The sequence below is a fragment of the Polyodon spathula genome, chromosome 13 (assembly GCF_017654505.1).
Source record: "Polyodon spathula isolate WHYD16114869_AA chromosome 13, ASM1765450v1, whole genome shotgun sequence".
Lineage (NCBI taxonomy): Eukaryota > Metazoa > Chordata > Actinopteri > Acipenseriformes > Polyodontidae > Polyodon > Polyodon spathula.
Genome location: NC_054546.1, coordinates 42685634 through 42703927, shown reverse-complemented (window position 1 = coordinate 42703927; position 18294 = coordinate 42685634). Strand labels below are relative to the sequence as shown.

The following is an 18294-nucleotide window of genomic DNA, read 5'->3' as shown; positions in this document are numbered from 1 at the left end:
AGAAAGAAAAAGTTTCGTAAAAAGCCAATCAGATTGGGTTACACAGTTGCGGGTGTCTGGACGTCACACTCTTACCTTTTGGAAAGAGCCAATGGCCTTATCCTCTTGGGAGACTGACTTAAATCACATGGGCTGAACCAAATGCAGGTAACCAAGAGAAAAGTCCTCAGCGCTTGTCATGGTGTCAGAGTGAAAGGGTCCCGAAGCGTTTTTTGTTTTGTTCATTTACCAGTCAGACCAGAAACTCGGGAACAGGAACACACGCACACGAGTCTGGACCAGGTAGAACATTCAGTCGCGCACTCTTCCTATTCTCTTTGAGAACTCTTCTTTTGGTTTTGCATTTAATTTCTAGATCTTTTTTCCCCCCTTATCACTTGGATTAAAGGTGACCCTCGTGTTGTTTTTTTTGTTTGGTCTGTGCCTGTGATTGTAGTTTTCTGCCTCTTGTGGTCCCCTGATGGCTTCGCACAATGATACTGTGGTGGTGTTCTTTGGGGCAACAGCTGGTGCAAATGGGGTTAAACTGGGTTCGGATGAGAGGGAATTAATTCTCTTGGTGTGGCAAATTGTGGACCTGCAGAACAAGAAGGTACGGACCACCTGAGCTGATTCATGGTTTATTTATTTATTTATTTATTAATTTATATATGTTAATTTATTTGTCTGTTTTTTACAATAGCTATATGTTCTTAAAAGTTTCACAATGGTTTGACCTATAACCAAAAGGTACCGTTTTCCCGTTCTTGCATTAATTGGTTTCACAAATTTAGGCACATGTGCGGGTAAATTCGATTTAGCTGTAAGATTTCGTTTTTGTTTTTTTCAATGTGAAAATATAATTTGTATTTTTATTTAGACGGTGTCACAGGTTAGCACCTTTTATTTAGTTTAACTGACACGAAAACTTCATTTAAAAAAAAAAAAAAAAAAAAAAAAAAAACTATTGTAAAAGGCTTTTGTGAAAAGGTAATGGGTGTATAACGCTATCTTTTATCTTTTAATGTTTTTGGTTATAGCTGTAAAGGGTTTATGGGTTTAAAACTGAACGTTAAGGTTAGCAACCCCTTCGTTTACAATTAACAGCTTTGCTAGCAGTTCGTTTGCTGTGTATGTGTTGCGCGTATCTTTCATAGTGGCTTGTGTGGTAAATAAAGCTGAATTTTTTCGGTGCTTTAAAACAAAAAAAAAACAGTTTTTTTTTTTTTTTTTTTTTTTTTAATTTCTGTGTATATATAAATATCTTAATTTATAGGTGGGGAAATTACACAGGTGCCTGGTAAAACCCGACAGCCTGGAACTAACAGAGCAGTGTAGAGAAGACACGGGTCTGAATTTGGATGACATTTCTAAAGCCGAGCCTTTAGACGACGTTCTGCAACAGGTGAGTCCACTGCCTCGTAATGACTGGGAGCATTAAACTGAGCGGGCACGGCCGCTGGAACAGAAAGTAAACCGCAGCGACGGCGCTGCTGCTTTCACACTAACACCACAGACCGGGGGTGGGGTTATGAATGGAATAACACCAGGAACTCGCGTTACACGATGGACATTGTTGGCATAGCTTACGAGTAAAAATGCATTTTATTCTGCAGTGAATGACACCGGCACGAAGGAACAGGCTTCTGATACAAACATCAAGCATTCTGTCTTTCCGCATGTAATCTCCGCACTGGTAACGAGGAGTGGTGAATAGTTAAAGTATGTTGTGACGATGTAGTTTAAATAATGAATGATCTGCTGCTTACAGAACATGTCTGTTTACATGCACAGGATTCACTATTATTGAAATAAGTCTTGTCAGTAATTAGTTCACGGGGTGTTTGTTTAAATCGTTTGGTGCTGCTATTACTGGAATTCTAAACTACAAAAATGCCACCTCAGCTGCTCCTAGTTTAGAATTGGAGGGCAGCAATTCATTAAATCTCTCATACCCTCGGACTACAAGAGACAACAGTAACCCTGTCAATGGTATGCGCCACACTTATTTTAGTCTGTTTGCTTCATGCTTTTGGTAAATGTAACTCTTTCAGCACAAAGTAACTTTACAGCAAGAATGCCCTGGTATAACTAATTGGTTTGTCAAACAAGTTCTACTTTTTTATACTGGGATGGTTCATAGGTATACATTGGCATATTAGGCTAGTTTCGAGTTTTGGGTGGAGTTCTCTTTCCTAGAGCTGTACACAAATCTGCACTGGTGAAAGAGTTAGTTAGTTTGGTGTTATGTGTTAGTCTCTTAAACCAACAACTGCGATCTAACATTTTTACTAATATGAAAATTCCTCAAATGAGTGCAAGCTTTGTGATAAGGACCTGATGTCCTGTTTATATTTTAGAAGGTTAGCTACAGGATTGTTTCACTGTTCCAGTATTGTATAGATCATGCAGTGTGTAGTTTAGAAATGTTTTACAGATCTCCCAGAGGAATACATTTGTGCTTAGTTATGAACCTTGCTGTTTCAGTTGGTGGGACTGTATGATTAGTATTTAAAGGGGGGTGTAGCCTATTGCACCATAACAGGATTATTCTAAAAACAAACGCAGAGTACGAGTAAAAGCCGATTCCTCTTAAAGAGCTCACTTTCTACCGTGGTATGCAAGACCCCAGAATATGCAGTTATCTAGAACAGACCTCTGTGTGCAGCATCCACAAGAAGCATGTTTCCTGGGTGTTTGCAGTTAGCTGGAGTGTGCAGTTATCAGCTATAGAGTTAGGCGGAACACTGTTTGTATCTAAGCAATTGTTCTTGGTGCTGGCGATTAGCACCCTTTGAGTTTCAGTCAGTTTAGCAGAACAGTGTTTGTCTTTAAGGAAAGATGTACGATAGGGATTGTGAGTTTGAATTGCAGCATTCGGTTAGTCAGTGGTGGTGATGATGACTCGATCACACAGATCACCAGCAGGTCCGGTCTTGTCCCGGTTTTCTACTTTGCAGACATCTGGAAGACGGAATGTTTACTTCGCAACACGCCCAAACTGTAATTACACGCTAGGCTTTTAAAGAGAGGGGGAGGGGGGTAGAATGCAATTGCTTGCACTTTTCAGTTATCAGATATAAATAATACCTCTCTCTCTCTTTTTATGACCACAGTATAGTTTATGATCATTAAATAATCATAATTACATTTTTTTTCTCCATCTTTTGTGATTTGCCTTACAAGTAAACTTGGATGGAAACCAGAATAATACCTGGATGGGCAATTGCTGGACAGTGTAGCAGGTATAGTTTTAAATGGATCTTTTTGGTCATCAATCAATCCTTTAATTCAGTGTTTCAGTTCTTGTATCCCTTTCATTTTCTGTGGATTGTTTCTTGGACAAGTGAGCAGCAATCCCAGCTCCTTTCACAATGTTATGGACAACCACACCTCTAAACTTCCATTGGGACACTTCCTTTGCTCATGGTCTTTAGCTTGAAGTTTAGTGCAGATTTTATTCCTTTTTACTCTTCCTTATTTAAACCCATACAAATTGCAAATATCTGTGTGTCTAAGTGGACCTGTCTGGTACATCCAAAATAATGTTCGATAGAAAAGTGTTCCAGTAGAGAAACTTGTTTAGAATTGTTATTGAGCAACAACATTGCGTGACTTGGGTACTGGATGAATGTGATTTCCTCTGAAATGAATATGATTTATAAAAAAAATTAAGTTTCTAGGTTTTATTTTACTTACTCAATTGAACATGATATCAAGGGCGCTGGAACTAGGTGGCTGTGCATGGCTTCTGTCATGTACAGGGGCTACAGTTTTGTTCAATGGCTTTCAGCACCTGCACTTTAAAAATCGTTCCAGTGCCACTGCCTGATATTGGCAGCTTATTTTTTCCTGGCCAGATTTGTAGTTCAATATTAGAAGTGGTTGGAGTTTTAGATACACACATAACTCTGTTTAGTTTTATTCCTGTCTCTTATTTGCTGCCGTGGAGACCTGCTCTGCAGTCAGTGTGTCGGAGGGAAGGGGTGTACATGTGAAATAATGAAGACTTGTCACACCTTGTGTAGGCTGTCCTGAAGCAAGTCAAATCATGTTGCTGCTCACTGCAGGTCTGCAAAATAATGGGGTTGCATTTTAACTAGCCATCTTGGTTAATTGACTCATAAGCATGGGGTACTCCAGGTGATGGGATGTAACTGGATCACTAGAAATGCTGCCAGAGCTTTTCTTGTGTGTGTGTGTGTGTGTGTTTTTGTGTGTTTTATCTTGTGCTTGGCACACCCCCTCCCTGAAAGTTGGCTTTGTTGTCCAACTGGTTCTGCCTTGCAGTACAAACAATGTTAAGTAAATAGCCCTATCCAAGAGGTGCAATCGATAGGAATGGGGCTGAAGATCACTGCTGCTGCTACCAGGAGTTGCCCTTGGTGGGTATCGAGCAGTGGAAAATGACATTTTCAGTTTTTAAATGAACCACGTTTCTTTTTTAGATTTCAAAAGCTTTACAAATGTGTTTGTTAGTTCTAAGGTTGGCCAGTTTTAATTCAATATTTGTTTTTATACATGGTTATTTTTCCCATGCAGATTCCTGGAATTGCATGTATCCACCCCCACCCTCCATGTTCAGTCCTTGTTTGACATGTGTTGTTATTTTACTAGTTAACATCTTACACATGTATTGCATTTTTATGTTTGTTTTTACCTTGCAATCCCTTTCCTATGTTGAATTTAAATGAATATAACTTGTACATTTCCTTTCTGCCATTTGTGTGCTTTTTATATTCGAGTGTCTCTGTGGCAGTTGAGTATTTTTTTAAGACGTTTATACAAGGTCAGTGGTTTCGTTCTTGCTCGGGGAGGTTAGCCTGAATCCTGGAGCCACAGCATTTCTCTTCATACAAGTAGAAACTGGAATACTGGGATTAATGTCGGCACACTCTTTTTCCCTTGGGATTATTACATAGTGTTTGCCTACCAGACAGTTCCCATTGTGTTCTGGGTAGGGTTGGAGGAGTCGTGATCCCATTTGCAGTTTAGATGGACTGTTTGTTTTATTTTTATAGGAATTTTCCATCATCATCGCCTCGTTTTTCAGAACAGCAAGAAGTTTCATTGTTTTTTCACGTTATTTTGGAGACTCATTTACCGTAACATTGTTCCAACTGGGCACAGAAGCTGAGCAGGGAAGCAAGTCAGATTACAAAAAACAATCACTCTTACCTAACCCCATCTAAGGCAAGTGACTGAAATTTAAAACTGCAGTCATGTGGGGTGTGCCTTTTAATGCTGGGTGTGAACTGACGTTGAATTTGTTTTACGTTTAAACACCAGTATATTTTAGTGCTGTAATACACCTGACATCAAGTACAACCGGTTTGAAGATGGCAAAATACCAAGAAAACACAGGGACCGCAAGAAAGGAGCTGTCATTACCTTGGTTTAAAAAAAAAAAAAAAAAAAAAGTAATTCTGTAACAGAGACAAATTAGGAAGGTGGAAATGTTAGGTGTTCACTGGAATTTAGTGAGAGCCTGGCTTCATTGGAAGGGTTTTTCTGTGAATGTGTTTGTATAGTTCCTAGCTTGTCTATTTACAGACACTTGAACCAAGAGAAGAGTCAGCAATGTGCTCCCTCTTTGGTGACCAGTTAACCTGGGTAAACTGCCCTCTACAAGGCATGCTTTCGCAGACTTCATTTGTATATTTTTGTTGACCAAAAGTGTGAAAAATGTATTGAGAAAGGTTCCAATAAAGGGCTTCCTATTGACCAAAATATACAAGTGCCTGGTCTAAGGAGTCCAGCTTAAAGGCGGTTGTATCGACCATTAAATTAATTAATTCAGGCAGGTTTCACAGACCCCATTAGCCCTAATCTTGGACTAGCTCATTTTGTTTTAGGTTGTCAGAACGTTGTTTATTTAAGTGCATGCTGTATTGCCTGTGTCTCGCACAGTTTTGTAAATGTGTTTCAATGTGTGAGGTGGTCCTTCAGTTGTCCTCCTTTGTGAATCTAGCAAGTGGAAGTGGACCAGTTTGCATCAGGCTCCTAAGTAACAGTGTTATGGATTCAGCTGTTCTTTTGACATTGGAAGTAATTGAGTGGAAAGGTGACCTGTCTCTTGCAAGACTGTTGAGGGTGAGTGAGGTCATCTTTAATCCACCTGCTTCACTTCACAGCATGTTGCAGTTAATCATCTTTACACCAGTGTGCCTTTACAGTGAATCATGAGAACTGTTTGATTTATGTGTAGACTGTGTTTTCTATTGTCCATCCATCCATCTTTGTAGTAAATGGTTTTGTGTGGGCTGTACAATGTTTGATAGACTTGTGCAGAGTTCCCGACTCGATCACCGCCACCCATACTTCAATAAAGTTAAAGCCACTGGTGCACCATGGTCTGCTGTGGATGTGACTAAGCTAAGGGACCACAATGTTTCTGGCTGCTGTCTTGTGAAATCAGGTTACCATTTGTGATGAAATACTTGGAAGTAGAACATGTAGTAAACCTAAACAACATTGCATTGAATTTCCAGTGGAAGCTTCGGGAGGAATGGAATAAATCTTGGAAGAGATGGCAAGGATTGTCATGTTAGCTCACGGAACAATCCACCCAAGATTCTGGTAAAAAAAATCTGCACAAAGATGCTTTGCTTTTTTAACTGAAATACTGAGAATGAAGCAGCGATGTCAGGAATCCACAATGTAGTACCAACAATTCAAAAAGCACTTCCAAATAATACATTAGATATGTAGTGGGGAACAGAAACACAAAAACACAAGGATTGAATAAGGGCATTTCCATGGGGCGAGGGGGGATCAAACATATCGCTAACTCTCGGTTGCGTTCTCAATTGGTGTCGATTTGTGGTTACCGTTGTGTTGGTTTGCTATTTTGTAGATGTAAGGTGCTGCTTTGCTTCGTACCATTGTTGGATTTCTTTTTCTGAACGTGTTCCATGAACCCAGTAACCCCTGCTGAAGGTGACCAGGAACAGGCAGGTAGCTGACTGCTAAACACTAGACACTGAAACAGGCGTGGCGCTTCCCTGAAAGCTTTTTTTTTCTGCTTGCTATCTGTTCTCTGTTCTGTTGTGTGTAAACTGCACCTACCCGCATGTCTCTCTTTCCTCCCGGGGGCGATCCCAGATCCTGCTGATTTGAACTTGTCCACCCGCTTCATTTTTTCTTGTGCAAACAGAAACCAGTCTGACCAGCTTTTCTGCTTATTGCTAAGATGGAAGTAAAACTTGTATTTGGATAGCTTCACTAAGAATAATCTAGATGGTGTCTCCTGCACTTCAGAAAAACAAGTAATACTTGTCAGGTTTTTTTTTTTGTTTTTTTTTTATTATTTTCAATTCCTTAGTGTCTGCTTTTGTACTAAAGGGAATATCTCTAATCTCTGCAGTTTCACCAGTCCGTGTTGAACGAGCTGAAGGTCCTGGGTAGGAGCTCATTCACACTCTGCACAGACGGGCCCTTGCTTATTAGACAAGTCTTCCATCCAGAGGCCTCCAACAAGGTACGATGTGGAAATCAGGCTGTCGGCATTAACACACTGTAACCTTATGCATTTTTTTTTTCTTTGTTCTCTGTTTATCTGTGGTCATGGTAGAGCTCTGAAACCTGTCTCGTCTCAAGTCATCTTGTACATCAGTCTTAACCATTTAAGCTGAAGGAACATGAGGACATTCTGTGGCTGGAACTTGGTTTCAGGAGACTAGGTTTCAGGCCACTGCATGGCACACCAGGGGAGACTTGGGGTTTAATACAGCAAAGTTGCCTCAAACTAGGTCTCCTGGAACCAGTTTCAAAGCACTGTTCCTGAAAAGTGCCTTGGTGTTCCCTCAGCTTTATCCTGCCCTTTCCTGTAACACCCTGCCCCTTGTGATTGGTTAAAATACCGCTTTTGTTCAGTGAGGTATCTGTCACTGACATATTCTTCCATCCCTCTCTCGCTGCAGAATCTGGTCCTGCCAGATTGTTTTTATTCCTTTGTTGACCTGCGGAAGGAGCTTCACAAATGTTGTCCAGACTCCGGCTCAGCACAGGACCAGACCCTTTCCTCCATGGCAGAATGTATCCTTTGTGTTCTCATCCCCAAGGCAATCACTTTCGCCAAACCAGCTTTGAGAAGACGGGAGAGCTGAGCAGGAACCAGACCCCTCCATATGCCTGTGTATTTAACTCTCTGTTGGTTCCTGCAGTAGTAGTCATTTTGATGTGCATGCTCATGGCTCTGTGTTACCAGGTCACAGCTGCCTGTCTGTTTCTGAATTTTTTCTTTAACTTCAGATGTTCAGATTTAAACATCCCTACAGAAAACACAGAGACAAGCGCAGGGGTCTGGGAGGTGAAAACTATGGCAATGATTGTTTTGCGACTTCTTTCTGAACCACACAGTAAGTCTTTTTTAAAATATTTCTCCTAAATATCAAATAGTCTCTCCTCCAGTCAAAGACAACAATTGCAATGTTCTGGCTTAATTTAGAAATACAAAAATGAACAAAATGTATTTCAATGGCAAACATTTTGAGTAGAAGCTTTTTTTGACTTCGAGTTTAAACCCTTTCCATTGTAATACATTTTCTTTTAAAACTTCTAAATGTAGTTTTATTAATAGTACTGGATAATTTGGACACTTGAAACTCGCTGTTCGGTTGCCCCTCTGTCTGAAGATGTGTTTATTGCAGTGACTCCTGGCAGAGCAAGTAATGCATTGCAATCTTTGATACGTTGAAAATCAAACTTTCAAAGATGACCATCTGTACGGTTTTTTAAACTACGCTGTATGAATTGGTAATCCCATGACAAACTGAAGACCATTGTAACAGCCCTAGTGTGTCAACTCCATATCTTTCCATTGCAGATAACAAATTCACAGACTTTGAGACAGTGAAGTACAAGTTTGAAACCGGCGCCTGGTGAGTGTTGCCTGTGAATCTCTTCTCTGGAGATGTAGGAATAGCTTTGTATTTGATCGAATGTAGTAAAACAAAAGATGAGCTTTCTCTTCGCGTGACACGTAATGTAACAAGTACTTTCCTTTTAAACTTCTTCTTTCTTTATATTTGCAAGATCCTTCCTGAAGACTTTTGGTTGCTTGGTGAAAAATGATTTTGTAAAACTAATGTGGCTGCAGTCTGAAGCCCTTTTGGTGTATACTGCTATCCCGCGACAGTCGCCTGGCCTGGCCCGGCCCGGCCCATGGGGTACCTAACAGTTTGTGTTCATCTTGCAGCAGGAAGTTGGAGGCTGTGGACAGTGAGACAGTGATCCGAGCCAGGGGACTCCCGTGGCAGTCTTCAGACCAAGACATTGCCAGGTTCTTCAAAGGGCTCAACATCGCCAAGTAAGTGTGCGATGGGCAGGGCATTCCCCTCACACCTCGCATCACTGCCTGCTTTTGAGCTTGGGGAAAACTCCTGATTTTGAGTGTTGCTTGATCCAAGCTCTCCTCTTTCTCTCTTGATCTTGCACCATTTAAGAAAAGCATGGGTTTTTATAAAATGAACGTGCAGCAAAGGTAATCTCAAATCTCCTTGCACTCTGTGCACAGTGTTTTTATTGATCTTTGGTTCTTAACTCCAGCGCACTTACAAGCGCCTCTGAGGTTCCAGATGGTGTATTTCTGCAGTGATTGCTCCATCAAGGTTACCAGAGCTTGAGGTTCCTTGGCTGGGACAGTCCTCCCTGGTTACCAGGGGCAGAGTTCCCTGGTTTTCATGCTCTTGTCTCTTGCAGGGGCGGGGTGGCGCTGTGCCTCAATGCACAGGGCAGGCGGAACGGAGAGGCACTTGTTCGGTTTGTCAGTCCGGAGCACAGAGACCTGGCCTTGGAGAGACACAAGCATCACATGGGCAGCCGGTATATAGAGGTGAAGTTGTAGTTTAGTTACAATGCCCCCAGATTGTGGAACCCCTTGCCCTTTTCTATGAGAAATGCTGCGCCAGTCAATATGTAAAGACTATTAAGATTAAAGACTTGCTTTTATAGTTTAGTGTTTCTTAACCTGACAAATATATAATTGTTTTTATCTATTTTATTAGTTTATTTTTGTAATCTTGTGTTTTTATCATTCTTAATCATTTCCTGTTGTCTTCAGATGTTGTGTTTAGTTTTTTTATTGTTGTTTAGTGATATTATTATTGTTGTTTAATTATTGTTACTTTGCCATATTTACTACTTCTTGATATTGCCAAGGATCAACCCTAATTTGGTTTTGTACTTCACAGGTTTATAAAGCTACAGGAGAGGAATTTCTAAAAATAGCAGGTGGTGAGTTGCCTCTCTTTTGCAGTAGTTGTAAGCTGTATTTAATTTTGGATTACAGACCCATATACATGATAGATACACTTTCATTTATCACGTTTCATCATAGAGCATTGCTTTCATCTGTCAGTTCAACAGGAAGGGATGGCTTGCTGTACCTGGGGGATGTACAGTTAAGGCAGCTATTGCTTTATAAGGGGCTCCAGTTCCTTTGCCCAGGCGTACATCCCTATACATTCGTGAATGAAAGATTGGGAGTTTACTCGCGCTCCTGACATACATTAGAAACATAGCCTCTATCACAGTACTCTGTAAAGGTACTGTTTCCATTCCCTGGTTCCTAACCAGGGGCCGACAACAGAAGCTAAGAGTATTGCTGTAAATCAACCTCCCGTTCACTACCTGATCTGGATACGGGATCACTCTCTATGCGGCTATTGGGAATACAGTTCCAAGCTATGCATGCAAGTCAGCAAACCACATGTGCTTCTCGGAATACTAGTACGTTTGGGGTATTCTGAACGCGTGCTGAGAAATCAAGTTGTGGGGATTGAATTCAGTATAACTGAGGCCACATTGTGGGCATACGTTAATGAGGATCGTCAGAAGGGTGGCACAAAGCAGCTGCTGCTACACTGGAGAGTTTTGCCTTGTGATCCTAAGCACCCCTCTCCTCTCTCTCTGTCTCTCTCTCTCGCGCAGGCACTTCCAATGAAGTCGCCCAGTTCCTGTCAAAGGAGAACCAGGTGATCATCCGCATGCGCGGGCTGCCCTTTACCGCCACCGCGGAGGAAGTGCTCAGCTTCCTGGGTCCAGACTGCCCTGTGACGGACGACAAAGAGGGGCTGCTGTTCGTCAAGTACCCTGACGGGAGGCCCACGGGGGACGCCTTCGTGCTGTTCGCCTGCGAGGAGTATGCTCAGAACGCCATCAAGAAGCACAGGGAGATCCTGGGCAAGCGCTACATCGAGCTGTTCCGCAGCACTGCGGCAGAGGTGCAACAGGTAGCGGCACATTTCACCTCCTCCTGAGGTCTATTTTTAAGCTGTCGACTGGAGACAGTTACAGTTTTACACTGGCTAATACCGCAACAAAATAAAAGGATGTACGTTTTAGCTGTTGTGCTGTAATGTAGGTCTCCTCTCTCTCTCTCTCAGGTATTGAACCGGTACATGTCCACTCCTCTGATCTCCACCCTGCCGCCCCCCATGCTGCCGGTGATGCCCCAGCCCTTCATCATGACAGGGCCGGCACGGGACTGCGTGCGGCTCAGGGGCCTCCCCTACACCGCCACCATCGAGGACATCCTGGAGTTCATGGCCGAGTTCACGGTGGACATCAAGCCCCACGGTGTCCACATGGTCCTCAACCAGCAAGTGAGCATCCCAGACAGCTCCTACTGCATAGCGGTTTGACTCCTTCCAGGTTTTACTATGACCTTGATTAACCACAGTGTATAGTTAACATTACTTTGTGCATGTGTAATGTGTACATCACATTTGAGTTCACATCTAGAGAACTGCTTGTCTGATTGTGATGAAACTTGCTTAGGTCATTGTTTTAATTCTTGAGTGAATCTGAATACTTGGAAATGCCCATCTTTACATGCATGTGTGTGGCACACATTTTAACCTACATTTATCTAGATGTTCTGTCTTTTGCACACGTATGCATGCCAGACACTTTTTTTTTTTTTTTAACCTAGAATTTTGAGTATAGAAATCAGGCTTTTTTGGGGGAAGCTTTCCATACGTGTTTTAAAGTGGCAGTCTCCCGTTCTGTGCCAGGGTCGCCCATCCGGGGATGCCTTCATTCAGATGAAGTCCGCAGAGCGCTCCTTCCTTGTGGCTCAGAAGTGCCACAAAAAGATGATGAAGGACCGCTACGTGGAGGTGTTCCAGTGCTCTGGGGAGGAGATGAGTTTTGTTTTAATGGGTGGCACTTTAAACCGTAGTGGCTTGTCGCCGCCGCCATGTAAGTTACCATGTAAGTGTGAAGATCTGCTGCTCTTCCTTTGCTGCTGAGGGGTGTTCTGCGTGGAAGGGGCTGGAACTCGGTGGCCTTTCCCCTTTGCATTGGATCAGTAATGCTGTATATTGAAGTTGATTTTTGAGGGGGTGAACGGTGTGGGCTCCTCAATGAAGGGAACACAAATTCAGGGGATTTTCTGGGAATCTAGAGCCAGGGTCTCCAACCCCAGTCCTGGAGAGCCACTGGATCTGCTGTTTTTTGTTTTAACCAAGTTCTTGGTTACTTAATTGCACCAATTTTTGGCTTATTGCTGGTTAACAGGCGTTCCAGATCTTTAGCCACTGATGATGTAAAGACACCTATAAAACCTGCAGGATTGGGGCTCTCCAGGAGTGGGGTTGGAGACCCCTGCTGTAGGGTGTGCAGTAGATTTATAAATGCTGGAAGGGCCAAACACTGTGAACACAGTTAACTGCCAAGTCAATCCACTGGGACTATATGTAAAGGGGTGTCTGATAAATCAAGACCAGAAATCGGTTCACCCATGTTGTGCTTTAATTGTTTATGTAATGAAAGGAATCCTGAATTTTTTTCTTTTTTTCTTTTCCCAAACACAATTTTTATCTGTCTATAAAGACTTTTGCCTTGTTGGGGGAAGTGGTAAAAATAAACACTGTTTAGTTTCCAGGGATAAAAAAAAAGATTTAAATATGATGTTGATGCAGTATTTGAAAGTATTGTCATTTTTTGCTAAGTTAGTGTTACTTGACACACTAGTTTTGAACTGTAGGCACCCTCTCCTGTTCACAGGGAAGGTAATGGTTCTGTATTCATCTCTCTGTCTTCTTGCAGGCCTCTCCCCCCCTGGCTATGCTTTCCAGACCGCTGCCGCAGTGATCCCCGAAGCAGCGCTTTACCAGTCTCAAGCTCTGCTGGCCTCTCCCAGGACCCCCCAGCCCCCTGCCCCCACAGCACCCCCTGCTATCGCTTACTACTCCACGCAGGCCCACGCACACGCACACGCACAGGCCCAGGCCCAGGCACAAGCACAGGCACAGCTGTACATGAACATGAGCATGAACATGAACATGAACTACACTGCGTACTACCCGAGGTGAGCTCCCAGTAGAGACAGAGAGTGGAACAGCTGCTGGTCCTTTCTCTCGTTCTCATCCTGCAGTTGTATTGGATGAAACTTGGTCAATGTTTATATGGCCTGCTTAGGGGAATTCTGTAATGTTCTCAATCCTTAATCTTTTAATAATCTACATGTATTTGTTCCTGTATTCATAGCAGAAAGACTTGCCAGGCTGTACATAACAAGATATATTCAAAGTCATGCTAATTGTCATTCATAAGTCCAAGGTGTTGAAATCCTTTCTATTCCCTGTTCTGACTCCCTGTATCTCTACCCCTCCACAGTCCCCCTGTCTCCCCCACCACAGTGGGTTACTTCGCTGCTCCTCACGGCTCCATGGTCGCTGCCCAGGCCTCCCCCAGCGCCATGCTGCCCCAGCCGGGGGCCCTGGTCCGAATGCAGGGGCTGCCGTACAACACCGGCGTCAAGGAGATCCTCAACTTCTTCCAGGGATACCAGGTCAGTGCTACACATGGACTCAGGGCTTGACATTGACTTGAAGCTTCAGAACCCCACAGTGGACCGCAAGCACCAGACCCCATACAGAGGCAAGGTGTACTAACGAAGTCCTGTTCTTCTCTTGCTGGCTGTGTTGAATGAATGCTGCCTTCACCTCTGTGTTGAGGCTGCAGTGCTGGTGGTGCAGCATTATATATAAATAGACTGTTTAGATGGGTGCTTCTGTCATAAGCAGTGTCCAGGGAATGTATCGTTTTGATATCGGATTCTGTTGTGGATGTCGTCTGAGCACCGTCGTGCTCCAGATCTAGGTTCTAGGTAGTCTAAGTTCATATGATGGGAACATGCTTTCCTTTGACCGGATCTTCTCTCTCTCGTTGGCTTATTACATTTTACATGCTGAATGTTACACCTGTAGATGATGCTTCTTGTGTGGAGGGGTGACTGGGTTTCGGAGATGGGGCAAATGCTAGCATCAAATATATATTTTATAATTTACTTGGATCAGTCTTCAGTTACATCTGAAGTGGCTGACCTTTTATTTAATGTTCTTTTTTTCATTTTGAAAGTGACTCCTACCAAAACAGGTTTATATTTGTTGTAAAGTAAACAGTGTATGTTTGGCAACACTTCCTTTTAGAGTGCTATTCTTTTTATTTATTTATTTATCTATAATAGGATTGGGAGATCCTTGTTGTAACCTAGGACTTTAGGATCTCTGTGTGATTTGGCAAAACGTTGGCTGAAGAAGCATTGCCAGTTTAATAACAAAGCAATTCACTTCACAGATCAGCTGCTGTTTACCCCACTGTCAGAGTGTTGACATGTTTTTGACAGATCGTGCCATCTTAACATAAGTTAATATAAAGATGATTATTTGTTAATTTATTTAAATTGCTGTGTCTGTTAAATATATTTAAAATATTCATCTTAACTGCTTTTAGGTTTTTTTGGGTGATTTTTTTTAAATTGCTATATTCATGTGTTGACTGTTGCATATATGTGTATCACACTTGTACTGTAGTATGCACCCGATGACTACAACAGCCTTATTCAGATGAACGATCAAGCAAGGAGCTTGTTACAGCCTCCCAAAGAGTGGGTCTGTTTGTAATTGCCCCACCTTTCGTTAATCCGAGAAGGTAAGACCAAGCATGAGCTGAGCTGACTGCAGAATAATCCGGTGGGAGTGTCTGGGGGTGGTGTTTCTGAAAGTAGCCCTGATCTTCTCCAAATCCTTTTCCTATCTTGCTTGGTTTGGGAATTGTTCTCATCTTCCTTGCTCTCGTCAAAATCAGCTAACTTGGTTGAGGTTGTGGTAGCCGTCGTGATTAACACTTTCGATGAGAGATCTCTAGCCTTCAGTGTGGGTGGACCCTCTGGTGTTAGAGTATGACTTGAGTCTGTGTGCCCTGTGGAACCTTGTTGCATCATGAAGGCAGGCTGGGGGGGTGTGCCGGCTGCCAGCACCAGCATCTGTGACAAACCACTATTAAAAGCAGGTCTCAATTGACCTTTTCTATTTTTATCCCTGTTATTTAATGTGCTTTCTTGCATCAAAAAAATAAATAAAAAATCAAATTCTACCAGTAGTCTATTTATTAAAGCAGTTTTTCAGATGCTTTTCTTGACCAAATATCTTGACACCACGCTTTAAATGTCAGCCAGGCTGCAATGTGCAAGTCTGTATTATATGATTCTGTCACGCTCCAGTTTTCCATTGCACAAGTTATGTTTCTTCATTATTTGTCCCAGAAGGTTGGAGATCGCTCACTTGATATGCTTAGAATTTCTAGAAAAACACTGGAGGAAATGTCCGAAGTCTGATTGTGTTTGCGAGGACAAGCCCTCCTTGCAAGGTGTCTTGCATGAGATCTATAACAATTGTTACAGCTTGTTTTTCTTTACTGTTGCTGTTGGTAGTGCTGGTTTGAAGTATGTAAAAAAACTGTAATGGGGGCCTGTTTTTTTTCTAGGTCTTTATGCTGAAATGCCAAAAAAGAAATCTCAAACTGTTAATGTAACAAATCTAGCAACAAACAACACTGGAGGTTAACTTAAAGGGATTGAAAGCGTGCTTTTACTTTTGTAACATTAACAGTCATTAACTTTTTAGTGGTTGCATGTTTTATTTTGGCATACAGCACTGATGTTCTAGAAATCCTAGATGTTTCTACATGCATGTCAGATAACTGTAATTTTACTGTCTAGATCTGTCTGACCCAGTGGAGGCTCTATGCACACTGTATAGCAAGTCGATTGAGTGGAAATCATCACATGTCAGAATGGAACCCGGGTCTCCTAAAAAGAAACCGCTTCTAATAAACTACTGCACTCCCTCTTCTGATAATCCCAGCAGGCTGCTGCACTACGCCAGGAAGCAGAGTGGCTCATTTGAAGCCGGGTTCCATTGCTGAGTGTTCTGTGTCCTCTCTCATTGCAGCTCCACCCAGACTCTGTTCTCGTGCTCTACAACTTCAACGGCCAGTGCAGCGGGGAGGCGTTGGTGACTTTTCCGAATGTTGATGCGGCGAAGCAAGCTGTGGCTGAGAGATCGGAGCGGACCCTGGCCGGACGCTACATCAACCTCTTAGTGGTGTAATCTGAGAGGGGAGGGGGGAGGGCAAGGGAAAACGAGCCGACAAACAAAACGGAGCACTGTGCCTTTAAGAGACTGTAATGGAAGATCCTGTGTTTGTGTTTTTTTTTTTATTTCCTCAAAGTGCCTTAGAATCCGTGGACTTCAGATTTCTTATTTAAATGTGTGTGTTTTTTTTTTTTTTTTTTTTTTTTTTTTTTTTAAAAGCAGTAGAAAAGAGAGATGAGAAAAAATGTACAATAAATAAATCTCAGGTATCCACTGTCGTGGTGCACTAACCATCACTGCACTGCAGCCTGGTGCCAGACATGCTCATCCCAAACCAGCATGTGTTCATGACCTTGGCCTGCGCTTGACCCTGGGGGGCTGGGTGGTAATTATTAGAACAAATATAATGAGATATCCTGCTCTAGTTAAAGTAGAAACCTAAACCTAGTCAAGAGAGCCAGCAGCCTCTGTGTGCAGCACATTATTATTATTATTATTGTTTTGATTTTTTTGCAAAGCAGTTGGGAGCCCAGCAAAATCTTTTTTGTTTAAAAACACAAAGGAGTTGTCAGAACAAAATGTGAATGAAACCATATATGATGAACTCTGGGTCTACATAGTAAATGTTGGGCTGTTCCGGTCAATCTTCTAAAGGGCTGTGTGCTTCTGTAAGCCATAATGAAGATTCTGCCTTCACTTGCCAACCTGAGTTCATGACCACAGATCTTGAAAAGGCGCACAAAAAACAAACAAAAAAAAACAAAAAACCTACATTTTTATAACTTATATTTTATTTAAGAATATTATCTTTAAAACCCAATAGTAGGCCATGTTAGTTTGGGCCACATTTAAAATAAACTAATACCTCTTATTTTAAAGCAATTCTTTTGAAACCTGATTCTTTTTTTTTTTTACTTGTCTACTACTCAAAGCAGTGGGTGGGTGCCCTATAGTGCTGCAGGAATCTGAAGAGTACTCCTTGAGAGTGTTACTGTTATGGGTGCATTATTCCTTTTTTTTGTCTTTTTAGTTTGGATATTTTTTACAGACTCCGCTGCAGTCCGTTTACAGATTGTAGTCTCTCTCTCTCTGGCTCAATTGTTGCAGTTCCTCTACTGCCCTCTAGTGTAGGAGAATTGGAATTGCCCACCCAACACAGCAGCACCAACAGTTGCTATGGGAGAGCCTCCCTGTACTTGCTGTTCCACTTGTTGCTACCAGCAGGATTCCAAAGGTGGGGAAATCTCAATCCAACTAAACACATCTTTGTATGTATACTGTTCACAGAACTGTTTTGGCTATTGATTTACTTTATGGTCTAATGTGCATCCAAAGAGATAAGCAGAGTCTGTGTATTCCTGAAGGGGGAGGCGTCTGTTTTCAGTTATTGTGCCAGCTAGAGCATGTTTATTGTAGATTCTTCTTGTTTGTTGTATATGCCTGTAACGTATATGAATGTGTTTTTACATGAGCTGGTTCCATGTGTGAATGGCTTCTGCAGTCCGAGCACTCGTCCCTCGTGCTTTAATTAAACGCAGTGCAATACCAGCAGAAAAAAGTGGGAAAGATCCTCGGGAGGTTAAAAGCTGTATAGTTTTTTTTTTTTTTTTTTTTTTTTAAACAAGTTTGAAACTTGCATGGATTTAGAAAGATATGTATGCATCTTATATTAAAAAAATAAATAAATAAATGAAAAGATACATGGCTTCTCAGTTCATTGTCCTCTTGCATGTTTTAGTTAACAGGCTGATATTCTGCTTTGAACAGGGGTGCAAATCTGTTTAAAAAATTGGTGCTGAACTGTTTTGCAAGTTTAGCACTAGAGCACCTACTGGTGCTAAATTATCAAGATCTCACGACTTCCCACACAGCACACCTCTTGTCCTGTGCGTTCGGTTGAGCGGAGGGGCGGGACTGCCACTAGACCAGA

The 18294-nt window shown here is 42.1% G+C and overlaps 1 protein-coding gene across 3 annotated transcripts; it reads left to right on the top strand.

The window, feature by feature from the left end:
* The first annotated feature begins 166 nt into the window (after positions 1–166).
* LOC121325580 (epithelial splicing regulatory protein 2-like) lies at positions 167–18062 on the top strand. Of its 3 annotated transcripts, none has more exons than XM_041268324.1 (17): positions 167–282; positions 437–592; positions 1256–1384; positions 7346–7459; positions 7902–8016; positions 8241–8339; positions 8807–8861; positions 9179–9289; positions 9682–9814; positions 10173–10215; positions 10912–11213; positions 11367–11585; positions 11997–12195; positions 13033–13294; positions 13603–13777; positions 14802–14919; positions 16221–18062. In XM_041268324.1, exons 2-16 carry the CDS (start codon positions 461–463, stop codon positions 14889–14891), a joined length of 2178 nt encoding a protein of 725 aa, XP_041124258.1. In that variant the 5' UTR covers positions 167–282; positions 437–460; the 3' UTR covers positions 14892–14919; positions 16221–18062. The 3 variants fall into 3 exon arrangements, with proteins under 3 accessions (XP_041124258.1, XP_041124257.1, XP_041124259.1); XM_041268323.1 differs by having other exon boundaries at positions 196–282; positions 11997–12183; XM_041268325.1 differs by lacking the exon at positions 14802–14919 and having other exon boundaries at positions 196–282.
* Positions 18063–18294: the final 232 nt, after the last annotated feature.

Excerpts from the sequence above, each read along its gene's own strand:
- LOC121325580 (XM_041268325.1), top strand. The coding sequence starts at position 461 with ATGGCTTCGCACAATGATACTGTGGTGGTGTTCTTTGGGGCAACAGCT. Across the intron at positions 10,216-10,911 it reads ATTTCTAAAAATAGCAGGTG|GCACTTCCAATGAAGTCGCC; the intron begins GTGAGTTGCCTC and ends TCTCTCGCGCAG. Across the intron at positions 11,586-11,996 it reads ACATGGTCCTCAACCAGCAA|GGTCGCCCATCCGGGGATGC; the intron begins GTGAGCATCCCA and ends GTTCTGTGCCAG.